The sequence below is a fragment of the Heterocephalus glaber genome, unplaced genomic scaffold, assembly GCF_053883595.1.
Source record: "Heterocephalus glaber isolate CG9 unplaced genomic scaffold, H.glaber_assembly_v1.0 deba00001451, whole genome shotgun sequence".
In the NCBI taxonomy this organism is placed as follows: domain Eukaryota; kingdom Metazoa; phylum Chordata; class Mammalia; order Rodentia; family Bathyergidae; genus Heterocephalus; species Heterocephalus glaber.
In genome coordinates this window covers 6,641,173-6,667,937 of record NW_028258301.1, presented here as the reverse complement: position 1 = coordinate 6,667,937, position 26,765 = coordinate 6,641,173, and the positions used below count along the sequence as shown (strand labels likewise).

General features: G+C 38.4%; 1 protein-coding gene across 13 annotated transcripts in view; it reads left to right on the top strand.

Annotated features, from left to right (window-relative positions):
* The window catches only part of Mast2 (microtubule associated serine/threonine kinase 2), a 260,674-nt gene that overhangs the window by 137,051 nt on the left and 96,858 nt on the right, over nt 1-26,765 (top strand). Inside the window, exons 1-2 of one of the 13 annotated variants that reach the window (XM_087214750.1) lie at nt 15,341-15,745; nt 17,803-17,997. The exons of 10 other annotated variants lie outside the window; for them this stretch is intronic. In XM_087214750.1, coding sequence (XP_087070876.1) covers nt 15,696-15,745; nt 17,803-17,997 — 245 coding nt within the window. In that variant the 5' untranslated portion in view covers nt 15,341-15,695. Of the gene's footprint in view, nt 1-15,340; nt 15,746-17,802; nt 17,998-26,765 lie in introns of those variants that run through there. 2 more of the 13 variants (XM_087214762.1, XM_087214755.1) reach the window with 2 other exon arrangements.

Genomic DNA, 26,765 nt, shown 5'->3' with positions numbered 1-26,765 from the left:
GAATCCTTCTTGAGAACGATTCTCAATATCTCTTGAAGAAACTTCATTCAGTAGTGCTGTTTTCTGTGACTTCTACCAAGGAAGCAGTAGACCAGTTGACTTCTAATAGAGCAGAGTCTACTCTTCCCTATCCCTACTCACCCCAAGTCCCCTTCCCTTCCTAGTTTTTGCCTAGCATTTTGGGAAAGCTGTCACTTAAATATCCATTATAATCTTAGTCTTGTGTTTTGGGATTTACTGAGTTTTAGTAGACTCAAGCTAAGAAAATCAAGATGTTGAATTGAAACTTTTTGCATTTATATCTGTCCTATAATATAGTGCTAGAGGGGAAACCAGTTTTCTGAAAAGCTGGGGCGAAGACAGCCAAGTTTGGAGACAGGTTCAAATAGGTCCCCAATCTCTGTTTTATTCTGGCTTCAGATTTACATGAAATTCATAGTCTTTGTTCCTGGATTTTAATTTCTTATATTTTCTTAGGTTACTTTTTTCTTTTTCTTTTTTTTTTTTTGGTACTGGGGATTGAACTCAGGACCTTATGGTTGTGAGGCAGGCAGCAGAACCATTGAACTACATCCCCGGCCCCACTTTTTTTCTTTTTAATAATTCTACTTGGTATGTATCGCAAATATAGCTGATCAGGAACATCTGAAGTGCTTGTGAAAAGCAGCATGTAGGGGAATAAAAGCATAAAGTGGGGCTGATGATGTAGCTTAGTGGTACAGCATGTACTTAGCACGTATGAGGAGGCCCTCAGATCTGTAGCAACCCCCTACCCCCAGTCAAGACAAAAAAACCCAGAATATGTACTTAGTGAATTAGAATTTCCATATTGAGGCTCAAGAAAACCTGTATTTTATGCACTTATGTCACAGTCATACCCCACATGGTTTACTAAAGCCAAAGTTGGAAAACACTAAGGAAATAGAGCTTTGAGAAACCAATTGCTTTGAGACTTTTCCTAAAGAAAACATGAGATACAAGTAAGGAGGTAGACACAATGGTATTCGTATTTATTTGTTACGTATACTTTGTGTATACATCATATGTGACTTTAAAATCTATCAAATACATAGTACAGTGGACCCCTGAAATTTCCAGGAGTTATATTCTTAGAGCACCCACAAATTGTGAAGAACCACGAATTTCAGATATGGCCTGAAATGCCTATAAACGCCTATTTTTATAGTTTAAACCCTAAATAATGCTGTATCTCCCTCAGTTATATAATTGGATTGGTTACTTGGAAACCGCCTGCCAAGAAACAAATAATTGCAGAGGATATTTGTGGTTTCCATGAAATTGCAGGGTTTCTGTGAACAATTATTAGTTAGGGTCTAAGGAAAAATCCAGGAACAACTGAGGCTGCAAACACTGAGCTGCAATTTTTGGGGGTATACTGTAATTCTTTTTGTCATTTTACAGTTTTATTTCATAGAAACATTCTAATGATTAAATTGCCCTCTGAAATTTTTGTACAGCCCTTTTAGATGGCTTATGGAAATTCCTTGTCATTTTATGTAGAGACTCCAGATGTGAGTCAGAAAACTCAGGTTTCGTCTTGGCCTTATCACTTAATGCACTTTGTAAAACTAGATTAATCATTTCACCTCCTCAAGCCTTAGTTATTTTATCTATGAAGTAAAAAAATCATGATACCTATTTTTCCTTCTCCTCCTTGTCCTTCCCCCCACCCCTTTCTCGTTTTTTTTTTGGTGGTATTACGGATGGTACTCAGGGGCACTCTCTGAGGTACATTTCTAACATCCCTAGTCTTTTTTATTTTGAGACAAGGAAGGGTCTGCTGAGTTGGTCAGGCTGGGCTTGAGCTTGCAAATCAGCTGCTTTGACCTCTTGAGTAGCTAGGATTACAGGCATGTACCACTGCTCCTAGTTTTTCTTCTTATTAAAGCTGTTAAAAGACTTGCTTAATGTTATGTGGTAGTGCTTTGTTATAATTTTAGTCTAAGATGTATTATTTTAAAAATTCTTATATAAACATATTGGATTAAACTTGGATACATTCCATTATTTAGGGGCCACATTTCTTTTTTTTCTTGAACTCATGGTGATCCTCCTGCTCTACCTCCCAAGTGCTAGGATTACAGACATTCACCACCACTCCTAACTGTTTTAATTCAGTTAACAGTGGATTTTATTTCTAGCTTCACAAGTATCCTGAATCTTCTGTAAGCTGGGTAAGGCAAGAGCACTATCAAGACTCTTACTGGAATAGTGTATTGAGTATCTGTGTACAACTAAGAAGGAATAGCTTTTCAGATGATTTTTCATAAAATATTTGTACTAGATCACTTTCCTACTGTCATTTTTCTCTTTTGGTTCCCTCCATTTGTAAGCTCTCTGAGTTACTTTTCTTAGGATTAAGTGAAATGAGTTAAAGCTTGAAGCACTTAGCTTCTTCCAGGAATGTGTGCTTCCAGTGAATGGAATTTCTAGAAAGAAGGAGGAAGGATATCCTCATTCTTATTTTTATTTGGAGCTGGATGAATTTTTAAAAATCATATTAACTTTAAGCTAGAGAAATGTTTTTGGTCATTTTCATGCTCTTTAACACCAGGCCTACTCTTTTGCGGTTTTTTTTGGTACCAGGGATTGAACTCAAGACCTTGCACTTGCGAGGCAGGGGGTGGAACCACTGAGCTAAATCCCCAACAAAATGTTTTTTTTTTTGGTACGTGGGATCGAGCTCCAGTCCTTGTGCTTGCGCAGCAGGCGGCAAAAACCACTGAGCTAAATCCCCGGCCCTATGCCAGGCTTACTCTAACTGCCTTTCTGTGTTTCATCAAGAGCCAGAAGACTGGGCGTGGTGGTACATGCCTGTAGTCCCAGCATGGGAGGCTGAGGCAAGAGGATCACCGCAAGTTCAAGGCTAACCTGAGCTATATAGTGAGTTCAAGGCCCGCCTGTATTACATAAGGAGACCTTGTCTCAACAAACCTAAGAGGAAGAGGAGGAGGAGGAGAAGAAGAGGAGAAGGAACTAGAAATAGGCTTTCCAGATAATTCTTTTTGATAAAATAACTCATGTTTAAATAACTAATCATTTGGTAAACACCCACTTATATTTATTATATGCCAGGAACTACAGTATTCTAGGTTCTGAGGCTTAAACATTCAATTAGATACAGTCTTCTCTTTTGAGGAGCTTATAATTAAGCCAGAAGTTTTTCATTTCTTCAATATCAACAATATCTTTATCTCTAGTACTGGAAATATAGAAAAAATTTTGTTCCAGGAGGAAAGGAGGAAACATAAATACTCCCTTAATGTAATAGAATATCTGAGACTGAGTGATTCATAAAAAATAGAAGAGTAATTTGGTTCATGGTTCTGGAAGTTGAAAACGCCAAGAATATGGTGCTAGCATCTGATCAGCTTTTAGTGAGGGCTTTGTGCTACTTTTAACTCAGAAGTAAGGTAAAGGGATATATGTGGGAGAAGCAAAGTCTGCCTTCCCCCACCAGGTAACTATAATCCAGTCCTATGAGAAAGGCATTAATCTTTCTTAATTACCTAAAAGTCCCCACCACCTTTTGACACTGTTACCTTAGAAATAAATTTCAAGTTGAGTTTTAGATAAACCATTATCAAACCATGGCAAACACTAATGTAGATTTTGCCACTAACAAGTTGTGTGTGGCTTTAAATAGAAATTGTTTCTGGACTTGGATTGCCTATATAAAATGAAGAGATTGGGGACTAGAGGTATAGTTCAGTGGTAGAGCACTTGCCTAATATGCTAAAAAAAAAAAAAGATACTGGGATACTGGTCTCTTGATCTCTATGATTTTATGATTGGTCATCTCCCATAAAACTAGTCAAGATTTTATAGAAAATGTATAGTAGAAAGCAAAGAATTCACAGTAAAGAAGCCAGAAAGGTAAGAACCAAAAAACATATATATTAGTCAGCTTTCCTGTTGGTGGAACAAAATGTTTGACGTAGCACAGTTTAAAAGAGAAAATGGTTTATTTGGCTAACAGTTTCACAAGTTTTAATTCATGGTCAGCTGACTAAAACAGAAACATCTCTGCAGAAGGGTATGGTAAAGCAAAGCTGCTTACTTCGTGGGAAGCAAGCACAGGCAGGGGAAGCATGCCAGCGAGAGTGATGCTCTCCAAAGGCATGCCCCCAGAACCCCACTTCAACTTGGTCCCATATGCTAACAGCATATTAACATGTATTTGAATAAGTTGAATTACTACTTAAAAGTTTATAGTAAGCATGGAGAAACTCATGTCAGTTAAGAGAGTAACCTCTCATTTGCCCATTGTTTCTTGTTCTTGTAACCTAGTCTGGAAATTTTCAGAAGTTTAGTTAGTTCTGAATGGCTTTCTTTGACCAGTTCTGGGGAGGGGGGGCTCCTAGAGGCAGATCCTTTCAAATAGGACCATTCTTTTGTTTGCCAATTTCAGCATCAATATCTAGGTCCTACACTTGGGAGCTCCTTGTAAATAGTGTTGATATCACTAGTTAACCGGAAAGCCACACTTTTCTAACACCTTGCTAAATTGCCCAGGCTGGGTTGGAATTAGAGATCCTCCTGTCTCAACCTCATGGAGTTCTGGGATTACCACAGAAACCATTTTGTTGTTAGAAAATGGGCATGGTTGTCAGTGAGCTACATGTGCATGGACACAGAAGCTTGAAATCCTTGAGAACTCATTCTTGTTATTACTACATTCAGAGCAGCTGTGATAACTCAGAATCTCACATTTATAACTCTAAACCTCACAACTGTCTGTTTACTATAATCTACATGGATATTTTACAGACATATCAACTTTAGCATGTATAAAATTGAAGTCCTTGTCTTTGTCAAAAACTAAACTCTCTTTTATTCTCCAGCTGACGGGTGCCATTTTTTCAGAGTGAAAAACTTAGTGAGCCTTATTGCCATAGTCTTTTTCACAGGTGCCAGTCTTTTCTATCATGCCTCTCAAATGTCGCTTAATTTCTTCTGTCTCTTTTTACTATCTCTATAATGCAAGCCATTATAATTTTTCATCTCTGCTACTGCCATACCCTCTTGATCTTTTTTGTTGTTATTGTTGTTGTTGTTGTCTGGCATTGTTCACTCCCTTCCCTGGCTATCTATCCATCACACAATAGCCATGGTGGAAAATTTTTAGCTCACCATGGTGGAGCACTCCTGTAATTGCAGCACTCAAGAGGCTGAAGTGAGAGGATCACAGGGAGTTTGAGGCTAGCATGGGCTACATAGTGAATTCAAAATCAGCCTGAACCATGTAGTGAGACTCTGTCCCAAAAAAGCAAATGTGATTGCTAGATATTTATCTATGCTCCTTCACTAAAGTTTTTCTTTTATTTTTGAGATAGGGTGTTGCTCTGTTTTCCTGTCTAGTGGCCTCAAACTCCTCAGAGAATCCTCCTACTCACTTTAGCCTCCTGAGTGCCAGAACTGTAGACTGCACCACTGTGCCTGCCTCCTTCAGCAGATTTTTTTATTGCTCTTAGAATCACACCCAATTGTATAGTCTAGCTTATGATTTTATCTGCATGTTTGCCACACTATTTCCTGTATGTGGAATCTTCTTTCTTCCATCTGTACCCAGTGAGTTTCTATGTTTCAAGTCTCAGCTTAAGTCTTACTTCTTGCGAAAGACTTTCTTGACCTTGCCATGTCTTGCAGTTCCCAGACTAACTTGAGTTTCCCAAGACTTACTTTCATCAAATCCTGTATTTCCTTCCTAGCTCTTACAGCAAAAATAAATGAAGAATTATTTGTCTGTATTTTTCCATTGCATGATACATTAGTCTGCTCAGCTTGCCATAACAAATATTATAGGCAGGTGTCTTAACAAAATTATTTTCTCACAGTTATAGAGGGTACAAGTCTAAAATCAAGGTGCTTGCTACTGTGGTAGATCTTTGATAAGGACTCTCTCTCTGGCTTGTGGCTTTCTTGGATGTGGATGCTGAGTGGTAGAGGGATAGATCTCTTTCCTTAGAAGGATACTGGTTTCATAGGACTAGGGCCCTGGTATTTTGACCTCACTTAGCCATAATTACAGTACTTCCTAAAGACTTAATATCCAAATATAGTCACATTGAATATTAAGTCTTCAAAATAAGAATTTTTTTTTCAAAATAAGAATTTTAATGAGACACAGTTTAGTCCACTGCTGACAGTAAGCTCCATGAGGTTAAGAGCCTAATGCATATTAGGCAACATAGACCCTACTATGTATAGAACCGAATACATAGTAGGCAATCATTTGGGCCTGATCCTAACATTTGTGTTGTCTAGGAAATGAATACAAATAGAGGTATAAATGTTTACGTATTTTTAAATAAAGCTAACAGATTATAAAAAAAGTGTCCTATCTTTTTACTTCAAGAAATATAATTTTATACTAACAAATTTTAAAAATATGCATAAAGCTGTTTTTTTAAATAGCTTTTTAAAAAATGGTGGCACACATTTTTAATCCCAGCACTTGAGAGGATGAGGCAAGATCATCACCATGAGTTTGAGGCCAGCCTAGGCTACGTAATTAATTCAAGGCCAGTCTGAACTACGCAATGAGACCTTGTCTCAGAACAAAACAGCTCAGGGCCGGGGATTTAGCTCAGTGGTTCTGCTGCCTGCCTTGCAAGAGCAAGGTCCCAAGTTTGATCCCCAGTACCAAAAACAAAACAAAACAGCTCAGTGTGGTGGCACACACCTGTAATCCTAGCACTCAGGAGGGTGAGGCTGGAGGATTGCTGTGAATTCAAGGCCAGCCTAAAGTACACAGCAAGACCCTGTCTCAAAAACAAAACAAAACAAAGGAACATGCATTAAATATTTAACTTACTACTAATGGTACCAGGCATATGTTGACAGCCAGTTCAAAGGAGAAATGAAAGAAGCACAATTTATATGGAGTAAATGCATGTTGAAATAAATGTACAAGTGGTCACAAAATGGAGTTTCCCATGGACAGAAGGAATGCCAGACCTTTACTATACAGAATTTGTTTGCATGTACATAGACAAGAGTTATTTCACATTATTTTACAGAGTTGTAAAACAGCTAAAAGACAATGAAAGACTAGAATCAAATAACCTAGAAGAGTATTCTGTAGACCAGCCATCCCCAACCTTCTACAAGGGACCAGTTTCATGGAAGACAATTTTTCCATCAACTATGGATGGGTGGGATGGTTTGGAGATGATTCAAGTGCATTGCATTTATTGTGCACTTTGTTTCTAATATTGTTACATTGTAATGTAAGAACGCTGTCTTTACCAAAAGCTCTGAGGAGCTGACTATAGTGAAGCACACCCAGGGATCCCAGCGGGGCCTCCAGAATGTAAGACCAAAGGCCTTACCAAATCCTCCAAGGAGCTGGAGTGGAGCACACCCGGGGATCCCAGCAGTACCTCCAGAGTGTAAGACCAAAGGCCTTACCAAATGCTCCAAGGAGCTGGAGTGGAGCACACCCGGGGATCCCAGTGGTGCCTCCAGAATGTAAGACCAAAGGCCTTACCAAATGCTCCGAGGAGCTGGAGTGGAGCACACCCGGGGATCCCAGGGGTGCCTCCAGAATGTAAGACCAAAGGCCTTACCAAATGCTCCAAGGAGCTGGAGTGGAATGAAGAGCCACCCGGGAAGGAACACACTGGACAAGTTGGAAAGTGAAACAGACCTTAGTCTGGCCTGGAGCTTGTTTTCCTATAACTAGATGGCCCCATCTAGGAATGGTGGAAGACAGTGATACCTGAAGTATGTTGCTTTTGTCCAGTCTACTCCATAATCTTGTTTTGATTACTGTCACTGAAGAAAACTCTGCTTCACAAAGATAAGACGCTAGAAAAGTAGGCTTTTCATGTTTTTGTGGCTGTCTTAGGATATTCTACCTTGACTTTAATCCAGAACACATGGAGATTTGAAATTATCTCAAAATACTTTTAAGGCTGCTGCCATTTGTAGCCTCAGTTGATCCTTTTCTAGCATGGACAAAGTCAATTCACTTGACTTATTCACAGATAGGTCACAGATTTATTCCTTCCCAGTTTAGGGATCCTTTGTGGTTAGGAAGTAATGCTTAAACTCTTTTGAAGCTGACATAGGTGATTATGCATTGTCTGGGAGAAAGATCTCAGTCTCTTTCAAAATCTCTACTAATGTTTGAAACATGTCAGAAATCATTGCCCCCATAATTTCAGTGTAGTTTGGAATGTACCCACTTTATCTGCTAACTTGAACACAGGGTATCATTCTCCCTTGAAGTGACAGGCATTGGACAAGTTTTGTGGCCCATCCTATGCTACTAAAATGTGCTGCCAGTGGTGAGTGTTTTTCTAAAAGAAATCTCTGGAGTGGCTTTCATAATTGAAAAGTTCTGGTCATTGATCTATCCTTAGAAAGTCATTTCACTTCTGTATGTAAGAGAAGACTTAAGTGCTCTTTATTCATCTCCTTAGAGAGCTGTGTGAACAGATGTGAGTTAAGAGTATGTAATTTCATATAATCATAATTTTAATCACATCCTGCAAAATGTTAAGTTCAGGTTATATATTTTTTTGTCTAGCCAGCATTTTCCTGACACAGTGTATAAACTTACATTCAGAAGCAAACTCTGTGACTCAGGTACTGAAACCAGAAAATCCACTCAATCGTGGCAGTGACTCTACCCATGCATATATTGATAAAAAATGACCAATTCAGTTTACCTGATATATAATCATTCAAAAAATTAAATGGTTCTGCAGCTGTAGTGTTGGTTGGCAACAAAAGTACCCGTAACATAGCTTCATACATGTTCCCCTGGAAAATATATTGCATAATAACAAACTTTGTTGCCTTATTTTTTTTTTTTTTTTAAACACCAGGGATGGAACTCAGAACCTTGCCCTTGTGAGGCAGGCGGCAGAACCATTGAGCTAAATCCCCAGGCCCTGTTCCCTTATTCTTAACATAGGTATACCCATCAACCTGAATTTGTACCAGGTGATTCATAATTCTAACAGTTGTGCCTCAGTATCTTCTACTATTTCATTAATCTAGTTATAATGCCAGCCAAAAGAACAACACATGCCACCTTTTGAACTGCAGCTTCTTATAAAAGTTCATGACATACGTCCTTAGAAACAGGCAGGATCAACTCTCACCACTAACAGTCAAGGGGTTCTTAGCTTTAGCAATGTTGTTGGCTCCTAAGAATGATGTTCTCAGTGCAGACACATTTGATGAAGTGGTGGCCTTCAAAAATTGCTTGTGTTCTTTGTGTTGATGGCTTTTTTCTTTTGAAAAACTCAAAGCCTTGTCCTTTAATGCAGAGTTCCTTATCTCCATGTGGTGAAGCAATTTTGAAGGTTTCATGGCTTTCTTGGATATCCAGTGGCCACATGCTGTACAAAGGCTTGGAGAATATGAATTACCTGTTGGAATAAACCTATAATTTCAGGAGAACTATTGGTATTTTCTTTCAATGCAGCTTTCTTTTTATTGCCAGTCTTAGAGTCTTGTGCTGTCTCAACTTCAGATCTTTCCCTCTTTTCAAAGAAGCTCTCCAATGACGTTTGTTTTTTTTACTCCTTTTTGCAAGGGTTAGCTTGTGGACTTACCAAAACTGTGACTGAGGGGCCGGGAATTTAGCTCAGTGGTTCCGCCGCCTGCTTCGCAAATGCAAGGTCCAGAGTTCAATCCCCAGTACCAAAAAAACACAAAAAACAAAAACACACATCTAATTTAGGGCCAGGAATTTAGCTCAGTGGTTTCGCTGCCTGCTGCTCAAGTGCAAGGACCCGAGTTTGATCCCTGGCACCAAAAACAAACAAACAAACAAAAAGCAAAACTGTGACTGAGACAAGTATACAATACAGGAGGAAAAGGCGTGGATGAAAGTGGTAAATAAAATAATGGGTGGACCACATGTGCATTAAAATAAGTATTGGATTCTGACTTAAAGCCTGTTACCAGAAGCAGATGTACAATTGAAGTACATCAACTCACTGGCTTCTATAAAGGCTGCCATCAGATGGAGCTTGTTTCTTGCCCACTCACTGAAGGGTTTTGATATGAGTTGATTTATTATGGTCTCTTTGTGGTCAGACCTCTCTGCTAATATTAATCTGTATTTACAGCTGCTCCCTAGCACTAGCATCACTGCCTCAGTTCTACCTCAGATCATTAGGCATTATATTCTCATGAGGATTGCACAACCTAGACCCTTTGCATGCTCAGTTCACAGTAGGGTTTATGCTGCTATGAGAATCTGTTGCCATCTATGGCATCAGCTAATGCTGATCTGATGGGAAGCAGAGCTCAGGTGGTAATTCAAGGTGTGGGAAGGGGCTGTAAATACAGATGAAGCTTTGCTCCCTTGGTTGCCTGCTGCTTACCTCCTGCTTTGTGGCCCTAATTCCTTATAGACCACAGACCAGTTCCTTGTAGGTCACGGACCTGTACTTGGTTGAGGATCCTTGCTCTAAACCTCTCTGCTCTTCTTTACTCCCCTCTACTCCAAGTTTTCTTACAGTTTCCTACCTTTTGATCTTACTAGATTTGGCCTGATTATGTAGTATAAAAAGGATTACTTTACTATAAGGTCTTCTTAAATTTCTTTGTTGTAAATTAAGAAGACTCAGACTAGAGCTTTGGTTTTGGGTTTTTTTTGCTTTTTTGAGACAGGGTCTTGCCGTGTAGTCCAGAATGGTCCTGAACTCACTATGTAGCCCAGGTTGGCCTCAAACTCGCAGCAGTCCTCTTGCCTCAGCCTCCTGAGTGCTGGGATTACAGGCAGGCACCACTATGCCCAACTCAGATTAGACTTTTAAAAACCTCTATTATTTGTATTTTGAGCCTAAGAAGCCAAATGTAAGAAGTTATTCATCAGATTTCACCTGCAATGCCTATAAATTTGGGTGAATTTTTGTTTAGATGCTCCAAATATTCTAAGAGTTATGGGCCTGCCAGGAAGTGACCTTCCTTACTATCTTTAAGATAGGACCCTGTAAAGCCAGTTTTCCTGGGAGGGTTTTATTAAATATTGACTCCATAAATTCAACCATAATTCCTTAAGCATGCCTTGGTACTCCTGATTAAATAAGCATCTTTTTCAAATGTGATATTTCAGGCAACCCCTTTTTGTTGCCTGGAAAAAAATAATGGATTCTTATTAAACCTATTTAAATAGCTATATTGTCTTGAAAAGTAAGGAGACTAGTAAGACTGTCTCAATTCTGGGTTGGAGGAAGACGACTTAGAATCAGATACAATTTATCAGGGTTTCATTTTACAAGAGGAAATGCTACTAGCTTGTTAAGAGTTACAGATAGCTTAAGAAGGAAGAGAATAAGCTTCCTTATATATGTAAAAAATAGACATTGGAACAGGATTTCAAACAAATAACTATAGTCATCACTCAAGTTTATTCAGTACTATATTTTCTCATTTTACTGGTTCTTAGTTTAGCAGTTTGTTTCTTGACTAAAAAGAGTTCCGGAAATTCTGACTCAGCCCACTGGAATGGTCTGGAGGTTATCCAGTTGTCCAAGCAATGCCATCAGAAGCATTTGCCCAAGAATTTATTCTTTGGCATGTCAATAGTTTTAAATACCTGTGTAGCCCTTTTCACTGGAGTCCCGAGACAGTCCTTTGTTGAAGATACAAACTTTGGATTCTGCTTGATTCTAGAGCCTTCAGACAAGCACTGAACAATCTCTCTCTAGATGACAGACTTAAAATAACTGGATAATTTATTACTGATAATCTTCAAATGTGAAAGTTCTAACACAAGTCTATAATAAGAGTAATGCAACTGCTGGGTGTGGTGGCATGCACGTGTAATCCCAGTATTCAGGAGGCTGAGGCAGGAAGATCACTGTGAGTTCAAGGCCAGCCTGAACTGCATAGCAAGAGCCTATCTCAAAAACAAAAACAAAAACAGAAACTAATAAGGTAATTCTTTGGCATGCAAAATAAGAGTAAAGCTAATCCAAAAAAATTTAATGCAGTGTTTGTAAGAGTAGTTCTTCTTCAAGAGAGTGAATACTGGGTATGATTTATAAAATATGGGTGAATATAATTTTTATAGCAGAAAAAAATCTTAATTTATAACATTACAATAATCTGTGATATGATGCACATACCAAGAAAATGCCAGGAATATAGTAGGAATATCAAGAGATTTATTGCACCTATAGAAAGTCCTAGACATCTCTATTTTTATAAAACTCTGCTGACGGAGAAGATGCTAAATTCCAATTTTAAAAGTAAGATCATTACCAAATAAGCATTTCAGATAACTGAAATTAATGCTGAAGTTACCAAACTGTTGTTTCTTAGAATCTAGCACAGCACTATCAGGTGATGGCATGTCATTTCTGTGACTGTATTATAGTATATAAGATTTTGTTCAGCTAGTAGACTCACCATTGAGACTCTATATGCTGGTTTGATTAAACAAGCAATCTTATTAGGAAAACTCGGGTGAAAAGAAACTTGGTAGCTTCTAAGAGCTGTGAGTGAGTTCTAGCTAATAGAGAGCAAGAAGCTAGCATCCTAAGTCCTACAGCCAAATGGAAATGAATTTTACCAATTACCTAAATGAGCTTAGAAGTGAACTTTGAGGAAAGTTATGTGTGCTGATGAAAAAAATGTGTATTCTGCAGTTTGGGGATGGAATATTATAAATGTCGGTTAAGTCTATTTATTTGATCTATAGTGTAATTTAACTCTTAATTTTTTTTTGGTCTCCATGATATATACTGCTACGAGGACAGTATCAAAAGCATCTGTTATTATTGTATTAGAGCTGGGTTTCTCCCTTTATGTCCTGTAATGTTTGTTTCATAAAACTTGGTGCTGCACTATTCCGTGGATATATATTTACAACCATTACATTTTTTTGATAAATTGTGCCCTTTTATCACTGTGTAGTGACCTACTTTGTCTCTTCTGACCAATTTTAGCTTGAAGTCTATTTTGTCAGGTATGGGTAGAGCTACCCTTGCTTGCTTTTGGAGTCCATTTAATTGGAATATCATTCTGTATCTCCACTTTCAGTCTCTGTATGCTTTGCTGGTCAGCTAAGTTTCTTTCTTTCTTTTTTTTTTTTTTTTTTTTTGTTACTGGGGATCGAACTCAGGACCTTGTGCTTGAAAGGCAGGCGTGGTACCACTGAGCTAAATTCCCGGCCCCTCAGCTAAGTTTCTTTTCTTTTCTTTTTTTGGTACCAGGGATCGAACTCGGGTCCTTGCGCTTGCACAGCAGGTGGCGAAACCACTGAGCTAAATCCCCGGCCTTCAGCTAAGCTTCTTGGAGATAGCAAACAATTGCATTTTGTTTTTATCTAGTCAAGTGGCCTGCATCTTTTATTTGCTGAATTTAGACCATTGACATTTTAGGTTTATTATTGAAAGATGTGTACTAGTTCCTGTCATTTTGTTATTATTCTTTTGATTTGCCTGATCTGTGTTTGTTTCTTTCTCCCTTGTTCATCTTCTTTGACTAGATAAAAGGATGTAAGATATAACTCGTTCTCTAAAAATCAAACAAATATGTTTTACTTCATCATTATTTATAGAATGCCACATTTCCATTTCTCCCCAGCTGCTTATTGCAGAATAGGCTAAAGGGAAATCCATTTACTTTTTTTTTTTGGTACTGAGGATCAAACTCTGGTCCTTGCTCTTGTGAGGCAGGCGGCATAACCACTGAGCTAAATCCCCGGCCCTTTTTTTAAAGAGAGTTTCACTGTATAGTTCAGGCTGGCCTTAAACTCACTATGTAGCCCAGGCTGGAGTTGAACTCTTGGCAATCCTCCTGCCTCGCGCTCCCAAATGCTGGGAAAACAGCCGTGTGCCACCACACCCAGCCCATTTACTGTTGTTAGTCATCTTTTGAAAAGAATAACCCAGCAGTTTCTAATAACTGGTTTTAGATTCAGACTGCTTGCAGTCCCATAACTCAGTACTTCCTGAGAGGTGCTCAGTTTCTGAGAGAGCATCCATTTACTTTAGAACTTGTGGAGAACAGAGAATTCTGAAACAGGGACACTGAGGGCTGAGGAATTGGGCTTCGTACATGGAGAGGAAAAGTGAGTACCTGTAGCTACCAGCCATAATGAATTCGCTTGGGTGATTAACAGTCACTGTCAAACACTTTAGATCTTGACCCTTTATAACAAACAGATTTTCCATTGCAACCTATCATATGTGTTTGTATGTGCATATTTATATTATTTCAGCTATAGCTGTCAGAAAATTTCACAAAACAGTGCCTACCTTTACTATGTGTGAAGCACTCTGATATTTTCTCTTCTATTCTCTTTCCTCTTAAAAAAAACATTGATCCTGACTTCCAAATTTATTTCATGACTTACTAAGGAGCTGTGACCTACAGTTGAAAAAGCACTGTTTGGAGTATGAATTAATCCTTTGAACATACCCTAGGAAACAGTTTGACATACTTTGCCATCTAGATGAATGAGAAGATCCTATCAGAGTTGGTTGGTGTTCTGCAGCAAGGGATAAGACATCAAATTATCCTTGGCTCCCTTAGCTAACAGAGTTTAGCTAACAGTTTACTTTGATCACTTGACTTTCTCCAGGTCAGGCTGTTTTTCTCAGATGTTTTCCTATTTGTTTAGACATATCTCCTTCTTTAGAGTGGGAGATAGTTCCCAAGGGACAAGACCTATAATAATAGCTAATACTTCTATAGTGCCTTCTCTGTGGAAGGCACATTTTTGTTTTACATGTATCAATCCTCACTGTAACCTATATATTAGGTCCCTTAATTATCTTCATTTTATAAGTGGGGAAACGAAAGCATATGTAAGTTAAGTAGCTCACATCAATAGAGCTCTTCTGCAGCTTACCTTAGAGACTAGTGCAAAGTTTGCCATATAAATTATTTTATTGATGGTTACTGGATGAAACTAACCTCATTTGTGGGCTTATTTTTGTCACTACAAGGTTATTTAAGTGATGAAGAGTATTTAGAACTGAATAAAACAGTGGTGCCAAACTTTGAAAGAATATAGATTATTTAAATTGGTCAGATTCAGAATTTAAATAGTAACTATTTATGCTTTGAGCCTTAACATTAAAAACCTGCCATCCTCCACCAATCCTGAGTTTGACTACAGATAATACTGCAGAAATGGCCACTTATTCTTAGCTCATTAATTTACCAATTTGGGATCTGTAATATTCTTTTTCCCAATCCCCTGCTTATTGCAACAGCTGTTGTGTCCTGGCCCATGCCTCCTGGGTTAATGGTATTTCTGACACAGTGTGAGTTTTCAAGTTGGTATGTACAGTTTCTGCCAGACCCCTCACTGCTGCCAAGTTGCAGGGTTGAAAGTTGCAACTGATTTGTGGGGGAGGGAGTTTGGTGCTTGTCACTGACAAGGGAACAAGGTGCTCTCTGGGGCTCTGATTTGCTGCAGAGTGAGTGTGAATGATGTCAGGGAGATCAGAGGACAGCTGATTCATTTGGGACCTGGAACTCCTCACTCTGCTTCACCACTGCCTCCTGGGCTCTTAGGTCTTTTGGGAGAGGGGGAAGTTCTGAATATCATGTTTTTGGAGAAAGATTTTTAAATTTTCCCATAAGTTTAGTGAGCCTTTGTAAGATTCTTTTGGGTGATATACCCCTTGTGTGAGAGAACTTCCTGCCTGGAGTCCAGTGTGAAGGGTAGAACTTCAGTATCCAACAAAATGATGAAACGGAGGAGAGAGAGACTGGGAGCACCATCCCTGCGGATTCAGTAAGGAGGCTGGGGTCTCTGACTGGAAAATGACAGAAGTCAGGAAAAGAACTAATGCCAACTAACATACAGCTTCATTTGCCTGCAGGAAGACACTGCTTTTGAGATGTCTGTCAGGAAGAGGGCTGGGCTGGCTTCAATCATTCAAGATTAAAACAATGATCACTGGCATGGACTTACGCAGTTCACAACTCTGGAAACTAAGTTGGCTATAATTTTAGGGGTTTCTAGGTACATGGAAAACTGGGTTAATGAAAATAGTTTCTTTTCCCCTTGCTTTTAAAGCAAATATTTATCTAAAGTTAATGTCAAAGCTGCAAATACAGGCCCCAGGAATGTGAAAAATAGATGGAAGTGAAAAATGTCTCCTCCTTTGACTGAAGAGGATTTTGCATTTTTGCCCCTGCTCTATCTGCTCAGAACTTCAGACCTGCCTTTGTCCACACTGGGGTCTGTTCTTTACCATGTGCCTTGACTTTTATTTCTCTATTGGCTAATACAGAAACATACTTTCTTAGGTGAAGATTTCAAAACTGGGCAGTCAGAGAAGGCCTCTGCAGCATGGCTTTTCCAAGAGCTTCTCAGGCTTACTTAATAAAGAAATGCTGAGAGAAATGATCAATTAGGAAACCCAGGGAAAGGAGTCCTCGAATTATTTTGTCCCAGTTGTCTGTCTACAGTATCTTGAACTGTCTTTGCTTAAATCCTAGGTGGAGGGAAAGCTCTAAATGTTTTCTTCCCAGTCCTTAGCTTACCCAAAGATAGCAGGATTCACTCCTTCAGTGGCCTCCTTTGATTGATACCCTTTGGTGCCTGAGGATGCTGATTAATTGGATTACTAATTCTAGCAGATCCTGGAAAACAGCACTTGTTTGAAGTATAGAAGTGGGAGTATTGCATACTTTAAAAACTTTTTTTATTCCCATACCTATATTTAAAAAGTAAAGATCGTAAAAAAGGTTTATCAACTAAAGTGTCAGAGATGACTTGTTAGAAAAATGAAAAATTTACATGAAGTTTCTAATTTAGGAAAACGTAAGTGGTCAACAGCCATGCTCTTTGACTGTTGGTACACTTGTATTTAGAACTTGTTTAAGTGACTAAATCTGGAAAGTACTCCCTGAGGAGCTAGTAAGCAGTTATAAGACATCTTTCCATTTTCACACAAAACTTTTTCAGATTCTAACCCCATTATATAACAGGTTTGCAGAGTGGTAATTAGGAAAAGGGAAATGAGGTTGGATTTTCATACATTTTTATAGCCCCAGCCATGTATTTATCAAAATGGCTAAACTTCATTTTATGTGGTATTTAAGACTCCAAAACTTTGTATAAGCAATATTATTTAGGTTCACAAATACTTTTAGCAGCTTGTTGTATGTTTAATTAGCTTTAACATAGAGGCATATGTTGAGTTTGTATAAACACTGTGAATTTGTCAATTAGTTTTCATCTGTGCTGTATCCTACCAATAATAAATTAGAAACCTAATCATCTTATTTAATAGTGTTCAGTAGGAATTACCATATCAGTATGGCTAACATTGTTTTTAGTGAAAAAAGAAACTTGAAAAACTAAAATTTAAATAGGAACAAAACTTATACAGAATTACATGATATTACTTGATATAGACATTAGGGAAAAATTAGCTAAATAAGGTGGTGTCATTGTAGACATAATCAGTAATTTATAAATGTTTGAGGATGTTTTATTTTTGTGGACATATACTTTTCTTCAGAAAATTTTAGTCATCAAACATGAAATATTACTTATTGCTTGCAAATTTATAACTTATAAATTTACAGTATTTTGCTTGCCCCAATGTCAATTCAAAATACTTTGAATAGCCAAAACTTAAGCTTTTGATTCTAACTCTGTGGATTAAGTCTCAGTTGCCTTTTGTCATTCTTTGCCAAAATTGATAGTAGGGTAGAATGTTTTAACATTTGACCACTTAACTTTTCTTGAGCCTGTTGCTTAAACTAACCCACTTTGAATATGTTTCTTTTGGTTAATTGTCACTGATCTTGTTTTTTCCTACTGTGACGCCTTGTCAGAATCTCTACTCTTTGCCGAGGAGCTGACGTAAACCAGCACATGTTCTCACCCTCATCGGCTCCAGCCTTCTTCCTTGCTAAAGTCCCATTTAGTGCTGATTGTATTCTGGCTACTTCTCCTCTTGCCTTTTTCCTGACCCCACAAGCCCACAGCAGTCCTGGCAGTCCTTGTTCCAGCCGCCCACTGCAGTGGAGGTAAGGAGAACTGCCATGATGTAAATGTGGGTCTTGGCAAGTGTTTTGGCTTTATAGGTAAAATCCATACCTCACTCCTTAATAATGGGGGAAAACTGAGTAAGAGTCAAGGCTTGTCACAGAGAAGAGTAAAAGAAATTCATAGATCTCCACTATCTTCAAAAGTTTAGAAGAAGGTAGGATAGCAAGTTAGTACTAAGATAGTTGGGTTCATCCTGACTACTGGACTGCTCTATGTACTGTGGCTTGTGACTACCCCATAGCATGACAGAGTGCTAGTGATCTATAAAGCTAACAGGAAAATTTGAGTCCACAAAAGGTTAAATGACTTGCCCAAGTTGATGAAGATAGCCCTCCTTCTGTCCCTTTCTGCTTCCTTTTCATATATTCAACATTGTTGCTGGGGATTTAGCTCAGTGGTTTCACTGCCTGCTGCACAAGTGCAAGGACCCACGTTCGATCCCTAGTACCAAAAAAAACCCCATTGTTTGAGTATGTACTGTGTGTCAGACACTGCTTTAAGTGTGGAAGACAAACAGTGACCACAAAGTGATAAGTCCCCATCCTCAAGGAATTTAGGTTCTAGTGGAGAGAGATAGAAAAACAAGTTCAATATATATCTAACCTATCAGATGGCCAGAAGTGCTATTGAGAAAGATATAGTAGGATAAGGAGGGGTAGGAAATGTGAGGACCAGCAGTTGACCTTTTATATAAGGTAGTCAGGGAGGTCTTCAATGGTAAGTTGAGATATAAGCAAAGATGTCAATGAAGTCACTGAGCCAGAATGGAAATATCTGGAGGAAGACTGTTTAGCCTGAGACGACAGTGAGTGTCAATGGCCTCATCTAGGAGCTTGCTTCTTGTGTCATTGTGCAGCACAGAATCCTGTGAAACAGGAATGGAATAAGTGATAAGTGGTGAGAAACCAGGTCTGAAATGTAGTGGGGACGCAGATTAAATGGAACTTTAAAGTTCAGTATATGGTACTTGTTTTTATGCTGAGTGAGATATTAGAGGGTTTAAAGTAAAACAATGTCTGATCAAAACATCAAAAGTTAGAAGGCTCCTAATGTAATCCCAGTAAGAAACAATGGTTGTCTAAACCTATGATGATGCAGGTGTAAGAAGTGACAGATTGGGGATGTATTTTGAAGGTAGAATTGATAGGATTGGTTGATAGATTAGATACAAGTTTTGAGAAAAAGATAGGTTAAGGATAATACAAGACGTTAGGCTTGAATAGCTGGAAAATTGGAGTTACCATTAACCAAGATTTTAAAATTATAAGAGATAGCTAATTATACATGAGGTGATTGAAAAATTCAAAGAATATTTAAATAAAAAATGTATAACCATAAAAGACACATTGGGCATGAATCTCTCTCAAGACATTCTCCCTTGCTTTGAACATGTTTATCCTATCATTCTTGCTACTTTCTGAAGCAGTTTTTGAAGATTTCTTTCATGTCTTTATGAGGTGTGATCAAAAACAGTGAATGTTACTGCTGAGTAACACTCATCCATCCACTGGAAAGGTGGGGTGGTAAAAACACAATGAATCGGGGCTGGGGATTTAGCTCAGTGCTGTCGCCTGCCTTGCAAGTGCAAGGTCTTGAGTTTGAGCCCCAGAACCAAAAAAACAAAACAAAACAAAAAAGAACACAGTGCATCCTCACCAACTTTATTCACTGGATCTGGCACTATGTAACTTCTGGCTTTTCCCCCAAGTCAAAGTGAACATGAAAGGTAAATATTTTGGATCAATTTAGGACATCAAGGCAGCCATGACCATGCTACTAAAGACACAAAAAAAGGACTTCCAGAACTGCATTAGGAAGTGACAAGAACAATGAGATAAACATGTTCAGGGTATAGGGGAATATTTTGAAGTTCATTAATGGCAATGTGTCTTTTACTGTAATAAAATTGTAAAAATATAAACACACCGCATTTTTTGATCAAAGCTCATACATTCAGTGAGAGATATGTAAGGTCTGGGCTACAAGTATATAATTAGAAATTAAGCACATATAAATGATACAAGTAATTAGATTTATGAGTAAATTCAGTGAATGACTATTAATAGGAAGAAATGTCAATGGATCGAATCCTGGGGCAGAGTCTGACTTTTAGAGGTTAAGGAGATAGTGATGAATTACCAAAGGAGACTGAAGAAAAGTAACTGTTCAGGAAGAACCAAGAGAAATGTCTTGGAAACCAATTGAAAAAAATATGTTGAAAAGGAAGGTATGATTAATTAATCAATATGTGTTAACCTTTTTTTTTTAAGAAAAAAGGTAACCTAAGAAACTAAAGAGTAGGAGCACATGCATTATACATATTTAAGTGACATAATTTGATATAGGAGCTCCAGTTTTGTAGACAGTTTGTTAGACTGACATAGGGTATGGCAGGGGCTGACACCTCCCTGAAGGCATCCCTTTGAAAGGCACTAGTCCTTGCTGTGTAAGACTGAGAAAAATAGTGAGTAACAGCCACAGCATGTGAGATGTGTCTAGACTTGGCATTTGGCTTGAAGTAGGAGTACCTCTTAATTCCTGTGGTCTTAGGAACACACAACCTGGGGTAATGTCTAGCTGTGTTGGGCATGAAAATTTGTCACATTTCATGGATTTCCTGCCCTAAATTTGTTCACGTTCTGTCAGTGTATTAGTGTTTCATTCCACTTAATTCCATGTAAAATATCAGTTCAGTGATATGACAAGATGATTTTAGTTTGTTTGCAGAATATTTTTATATTCCTTTAAACAATCTTGAGATTCTGGGATGCGTTTATTAGCAGATTCTTTGGTCATTTTGAAGATTACTTTTAGGCTTTGTTTGGTGGGGCATTAGCAGCATTTGGGACTAATTTTTCCTTTCTACTGCAAGAATACTGTCTGAGTGCTCTACTTGATACCTATGTATTGTGAGTTTTTTCCACTCATGCTGGTAGGAACATGAATTGTACATGGCCTTAATGTGAGCTCTGGAAGTGTACCACCTCCTCATTTTCTTGGACAGTTTTCTTATTCATGTAAACTGATTTTAGTACTCAGCAAAAAACTTGAGGAGAACCCCTTACAGATCTCCAGAGTTCTTTCTATTTAGCATTTGTCTTTCTTATACCCTACCTTGAAAATTCTAGCCTGTTTATCTTTCCACAAATCCTCAATTCTGCCTCTTCAACTCAGGGACCCCACTGTGCTCATTTTAGAAGGATATTTCTTTCTCATGGTGCTTGCTAGACATGTTTACCAGGTAGTAAGCTTGGGGAACTTTAAGGCTTACTTTGTATGTTTCACTTCTGTGTATTCTGTTGCTTCACATATTTAATTTAGGCTTTTTTTGTTTTTGACACAAGTTCTTGCTATATTGTCCAGGGCTAGCCTGGGCTTACATGATTTGTCTTAACCTCCCAAGTAGCTGGGACTGCCAGGATGTACCACGACTACCAGCTGATGTTTTGGGATTTAAAGGGACCAAGGCAGATCTGGTCTCTGTTTCCCCTTCATGATGGAGAACAGAAGATGATTCTTCCTAATATTTTGAGCTCATGTTTCTATTGTCAGAGATTGGTTGACTGGTTCATATGGTCGGTAAACCAAATAGAAACCAAACAGTCTTTTTATGTTTGTTAGTCAAGAAAAGTTGAAAAATGAAATAACTAAGAAATAAGAATAACATTTGATAAGTTTACTATGTATTGAATATTTTTCTAAGTGATTTATACATTTTGACTTAATCCTCAAAAACTGATGAGGTATATGACAGAAGTTCATCTTACTGATGAGTTAGACAACACAGGTAAATCTATTTCATAATAGATTAAAACACTGTTTCAGAGAGATTAAGGAAATTATTAATAAGCAGTAAAAATTTATGTTGAGTCCCTCAGCATTTTAAACCAGTATCTACGATCTTTAGTTCTTTGCTGTAATGTTTCTGATAAAACATACAATTGAGTAATATTTAACAAGTTAACAAACACTGAGCACTTAGTAGCTTCTGAGCACTGTTCTAAGCACTTTAAATTTGTAGGTGATTCGCTCTTCATATCCCAATACTATGAGGTAGATTTTTTGGGGGGGTTTTTTTGGTGCCTGGGATCGAACTTGGGACCTTGAGCTTGTGAGGCAGGCAGCAGAACCACTGAGCTAAATCCCCAGCCCAGATTTTATTATTATACTCATTTTACGCATGGGCATCCTGGGGAACAGATTAAATAAATTGCTCAAGATAACATAGCTACAGCCAGGCACAGTGGCGCATGTCTGTAATCTCAGCTTCTTGGGAGAGTGAGACAGGAAGATCACAAGTTCAAGCCCAGCCTAGGTGACTTAGTGAGACTTGGTCCAAAAATAAATTTTAAAAAGGACCAGAAGTGTACAGTATCTCAGTACTTGCCTAACACATGATGAAAGCACTTTTTTAATCCCTAGCAACACATAAACACACACACACACACACACACCACACACATACACACAATAGCATAACTGGTACATGGCCAAACAAGGATTAAAACCCAGGTACCCTCCAGGCATAGTGGTGTTTTCCTGTAATACCAACACTCAGGAGGCTAAGGTAGTATAGTAGAAGTTCAAGGCCAGCCCGGGCTGTACAGTGAGTTCAAAGCTAGCTTGAAATACATAGTGAGACCCTGTCTCAAAAAAGAGAACAGAATCTGGATGTGATGGTACATGCCTGTAATCCCAGCACTGGAGAGGCCAAGTCGAGGATTTCGATGAGTTTGAGGTAAGCCTGGGCTACATAGTTCAAGGCCAGCTGTCACTACAAAGCAAGACCTTGTCTCAAAAAACAAAAACAAAAACCACCACCCCAAAACAACACAACCTGGAGCAGTCTGGCTTCAGAGGTCATATTCTTATGAACTGTACTGTTCTGCTTCTTTATCTAAGATACCTTCTGGATATAATACCATGTTTTCTGAACCTAAGTAATTGTTGCAGCCCCAGGTCCTCTTTTTTCCCCAAAGTGACATACTTATAGCATTTTAAAATAAATCTTATTGGTGATAAGAATTGGTATACTCACAGTCTTTTTGTCACTTGCAGGCCATTACCTTTGTCTTTTTTAAAAAAAAACTTCTGTTCCCCTTTCAGGTTTATGTCATTCCATTTTGTTATCTTTTACTCCTGCTCATTTCTACTATCCACCAGTTTAGTTTTATTCTCTTTATTCACATTCAGATCTAGGAGAGGGCTATGGTGGCTTTCCTCACTCTAGCCCACCCTGCTTTCTTCAGGGTATACTTTTATCTTGGTTTTTCCTCTTTTACTCTGCCCAAGTTCACTCTGCTGAGCTGGTTTCTCACTCTTGACTTTTACTTTTTCAAATAAACTTTGTCATTGCTTTTTGCAAAAAAAAAAAAAAGAAAAAAGAAAGAAAAGAAGGAGAATCAGGTCCTAGTTGCACAATGATGAACTTCTGTTCTACAAAATCCTTACTATGAATATGTGTGTATTGAACTTCATAGTTATTAAGCAAATGAGCAAGTGGAAAGCAAAGGGAAATGGTTCCAGTAAACAATGTAGATATGTACAGAACTAAAAATTGAGAGCTACTAGTAGTGAGTTTGACCTCTGTTTCAAAAGAGACCTAGAAGACAAGGAACTAGGATCCACACACTGTCACCTTCCAGTGGCCTTACTGGGGTGTCTTTTATTTATTTTGGAGTATAACTGTTGTTAAGGTCTGAACTGTGTCCACCTCCCCAAATTCCTAATGCCACTACCTCAGAATGTGACTGTATTTGGAAATGGGGTCTTTAAAGAGATAATTAAGATTAAACAAAGACATTGAGGTGGACTCTAATCAAATATGACTTACAAGAAGAGGGAATTAGGACATAGACACATATAGAGGAAAGGCATGTGAAAACATAGGGAATCTGAGTATGGTGATGCATGCTTGTGATCCCAGCACTTGGCAGACTGAGGCAGGAAGACTACCATGAATTTGAGGCCAGCATGCACTACATAGTGAGTTCAAGGCCAGCCTGAACTAGATAGCAAGACTTTATCTCAAAACCAAACAAGCAAAAACCACACATACACACAGGAAAAGGAAAGGAAAGGAAAAAGAAGAAAACATAGGTAGGTGACAGCCATTTATAAACCAAGGAGCAAGGTCTTAGAAGGAACCAACTCTGCCAACATGTGGTTATTGTACTTTAAGCCTCCCACATGTTGAGGAAATAAATTTCTATTGTTTAAGCCACTCAATCTGGGCTACTTTGTTATGGCAGCTCTAGCAAACTGATAAAGCCCTTGAGTCTTTGGTTCATTTTCCCATAGAGAGCTAAAAAACAATTTGCTTTGCTTCAGAGTATAGTGAGAACCATCCCTGCTCAAAATTCTGTTGATTGTGTTTTAGGAATGGTCTTAAGAACCTTAACAGTTGTTGCCCATAACTTGAAAAATAATCAAGGCATAATCTTGAAATGAGGTCTACTGTATACTACTTTTCTGTTTCTGCCTTGATTAAAAGGGATATATCTGTTATAGATTGAGCGTGATACTAGCTAGCTCTTTTTTCTGTGTGTGTGTTTGTGGTACTGGGCTACATCATCCAGGTCCCCTCTACCCGCTTCTTAATTTACTTTTAAGATAAGGTCTTGCTAAAAGTCACTTAAGTTGCCCAGTCTGGGCTCAAAATTGTGATCCTCCTGCCTCAGCCTCCTAGAATACTGAAATTACAGATGTGTGCTACCACACCAATTTTAGCTAGCTCCTAAGTATCTTAGTTGGGTAAAATCAACCCTAAGAGGCCTAATAACTATGACTGTCATTTGGATTGAATTAAGTAATCTCTAACCTTTAGTTAACTTGTAAATCTTTCAAGAATATGATTCTAGCCTATTGCTTGGTGTTCAAACATAAGCATTGTATTTTTAGCAGAACCCTACTTGAAAGGTTAGTCTATGATATAACTGGTGTCCCTAAGAAAGAAAGGACACAGTTATGTCTCTGACTAGTCACTGGCCCAGCAGTAGGTCCACTGACAATAAAAGTTTGGTGTTAGCAACTTTTTGGAACACAGAATAATTTAGATTTTGAATAACTTTTGAATTGCTTATAGACTTTATTTATTCTAAAGTGAGAGGATTTGCTGCAGGAAATCCTTATGAGCTGGGCAAGGTGGTGCACGCCTGCAATCCCAGCATTTGAGAGCCTGAAGCAGGAGGATTGCCTCAAATTCAAGGCCAGCCTGGTCTACATAATGAGTTCAAAGCCAGCCTGAACTACATAGCGAGAACTTATCTCAATTCTCCCCTCCCCCCAAACAAAGAAATCCTTGTGAGAGTGGTCTTTGTATTGTAAGGATTCTAGCTTTAGTCCGCTTCCTACTTCATAGTGATTCTTTCCATACATTGCCTAGCAATAAGTTATTCTGCTTTTCCTTGAGCTTCTTCAGCAACAAGGAGTTTGTTACTGACGTTTTCAGCCATTAGTGCCAATCAGCCATCTGGCCCTCCTGTGTCATGTGTGTAAGAGGCTTTCTGTAGACTCGTATAGCAAAAGGACAGGTGTTCCTTTGGGCCTCTTCCAAAGTGAGGCAGCTTTTGAACTCCCTTTTAGGTAGTGCCAAGATTATTTTCTGCCAGAGAGAAAGTACTATTTTCAGTTTACCAACACTTGCTTTTTTGTCTTTCTCCTTTTTAAATAACTGCTTTTCAAAGTAATTCCAAAAGATGAACATATCCAGAACTTTCATACCTGGCCCCTGGCATGTGCCAGTCAAACACAAATGACTTCTTTCTACCTCAGTTTTCTAAAATGGTAGTTGGTGGTACATCAAGATTGCAGTAAGGTGTCAGTATGTGTCATATTTAGACTACTACCAGCCATTGTCAAAAACTCACATGTTGCTGATCCCTTGCAGTTCATTTCATATCCATTATTTTTACTGATGTTTCCATTAATTTTCTCATATTTTGTCTTTCCATGGAAAGCTTTAGATGTCCTTTACCATATATCCTTATCCTGTAAACATTATTTACTGGCTGGATATTCGTCTCCCTTCTCTTGCAGCTTGCTAACTGTTGCTGCTAAAAACTGATCCATTGGGCTTGCCAGGACATGAATAAAAATGAGAAACATGCTGAATTACATCCCTTTAAAAGGCCACTATATGCTGCACATAGTGGTGCATTGCTGTAGTCCTAGGTACTCCAAATGTTGCGGCAGGAGAATCATAAGTTCAAGGCCAACCTGGGCAATTTAGTGAGATGCTGTCCCAATGTAAAATTTTAAAAAGAGCTGGGGATGTAGCTCATGATAGATTGCTTGTCTAGCATTAGCAAAGCCCTGGGTTCAATCTCCAGTACCATAGGCTGGGGGGTGGGGTGGGAGTGGGTATTAATATGGCAATGAGAAAAGCCCATTAGAAACAGTTATTCATTTTTCTTCTGTGGCAGGGAAGGATTGACTTCAGAGTATCCTCAAGAGAAATGATTCTCTTGGTAGTGAAAGAAATGCCAATTTTATTTTTTATTTTTTATTTTTATTTATTTATTTATTTTGGTACCGGGGATTGAACTCGGGTCCTTGTGCTTGCGCAGCAGGTGGCGAAACCACTGAGCTAAATCCCCAGCCCCAATTTTCTTTTTTAAATGAAAAGATAAGGTAATAAGGAATATAATAGTGCTTACAAGAGCTTGCAGGGCTGGGGCAAGGCTGCTCAAAAGATGGCACATGCCCTGAATCAGATTTAATGCAGAACACAGAAATTTTCAAGATT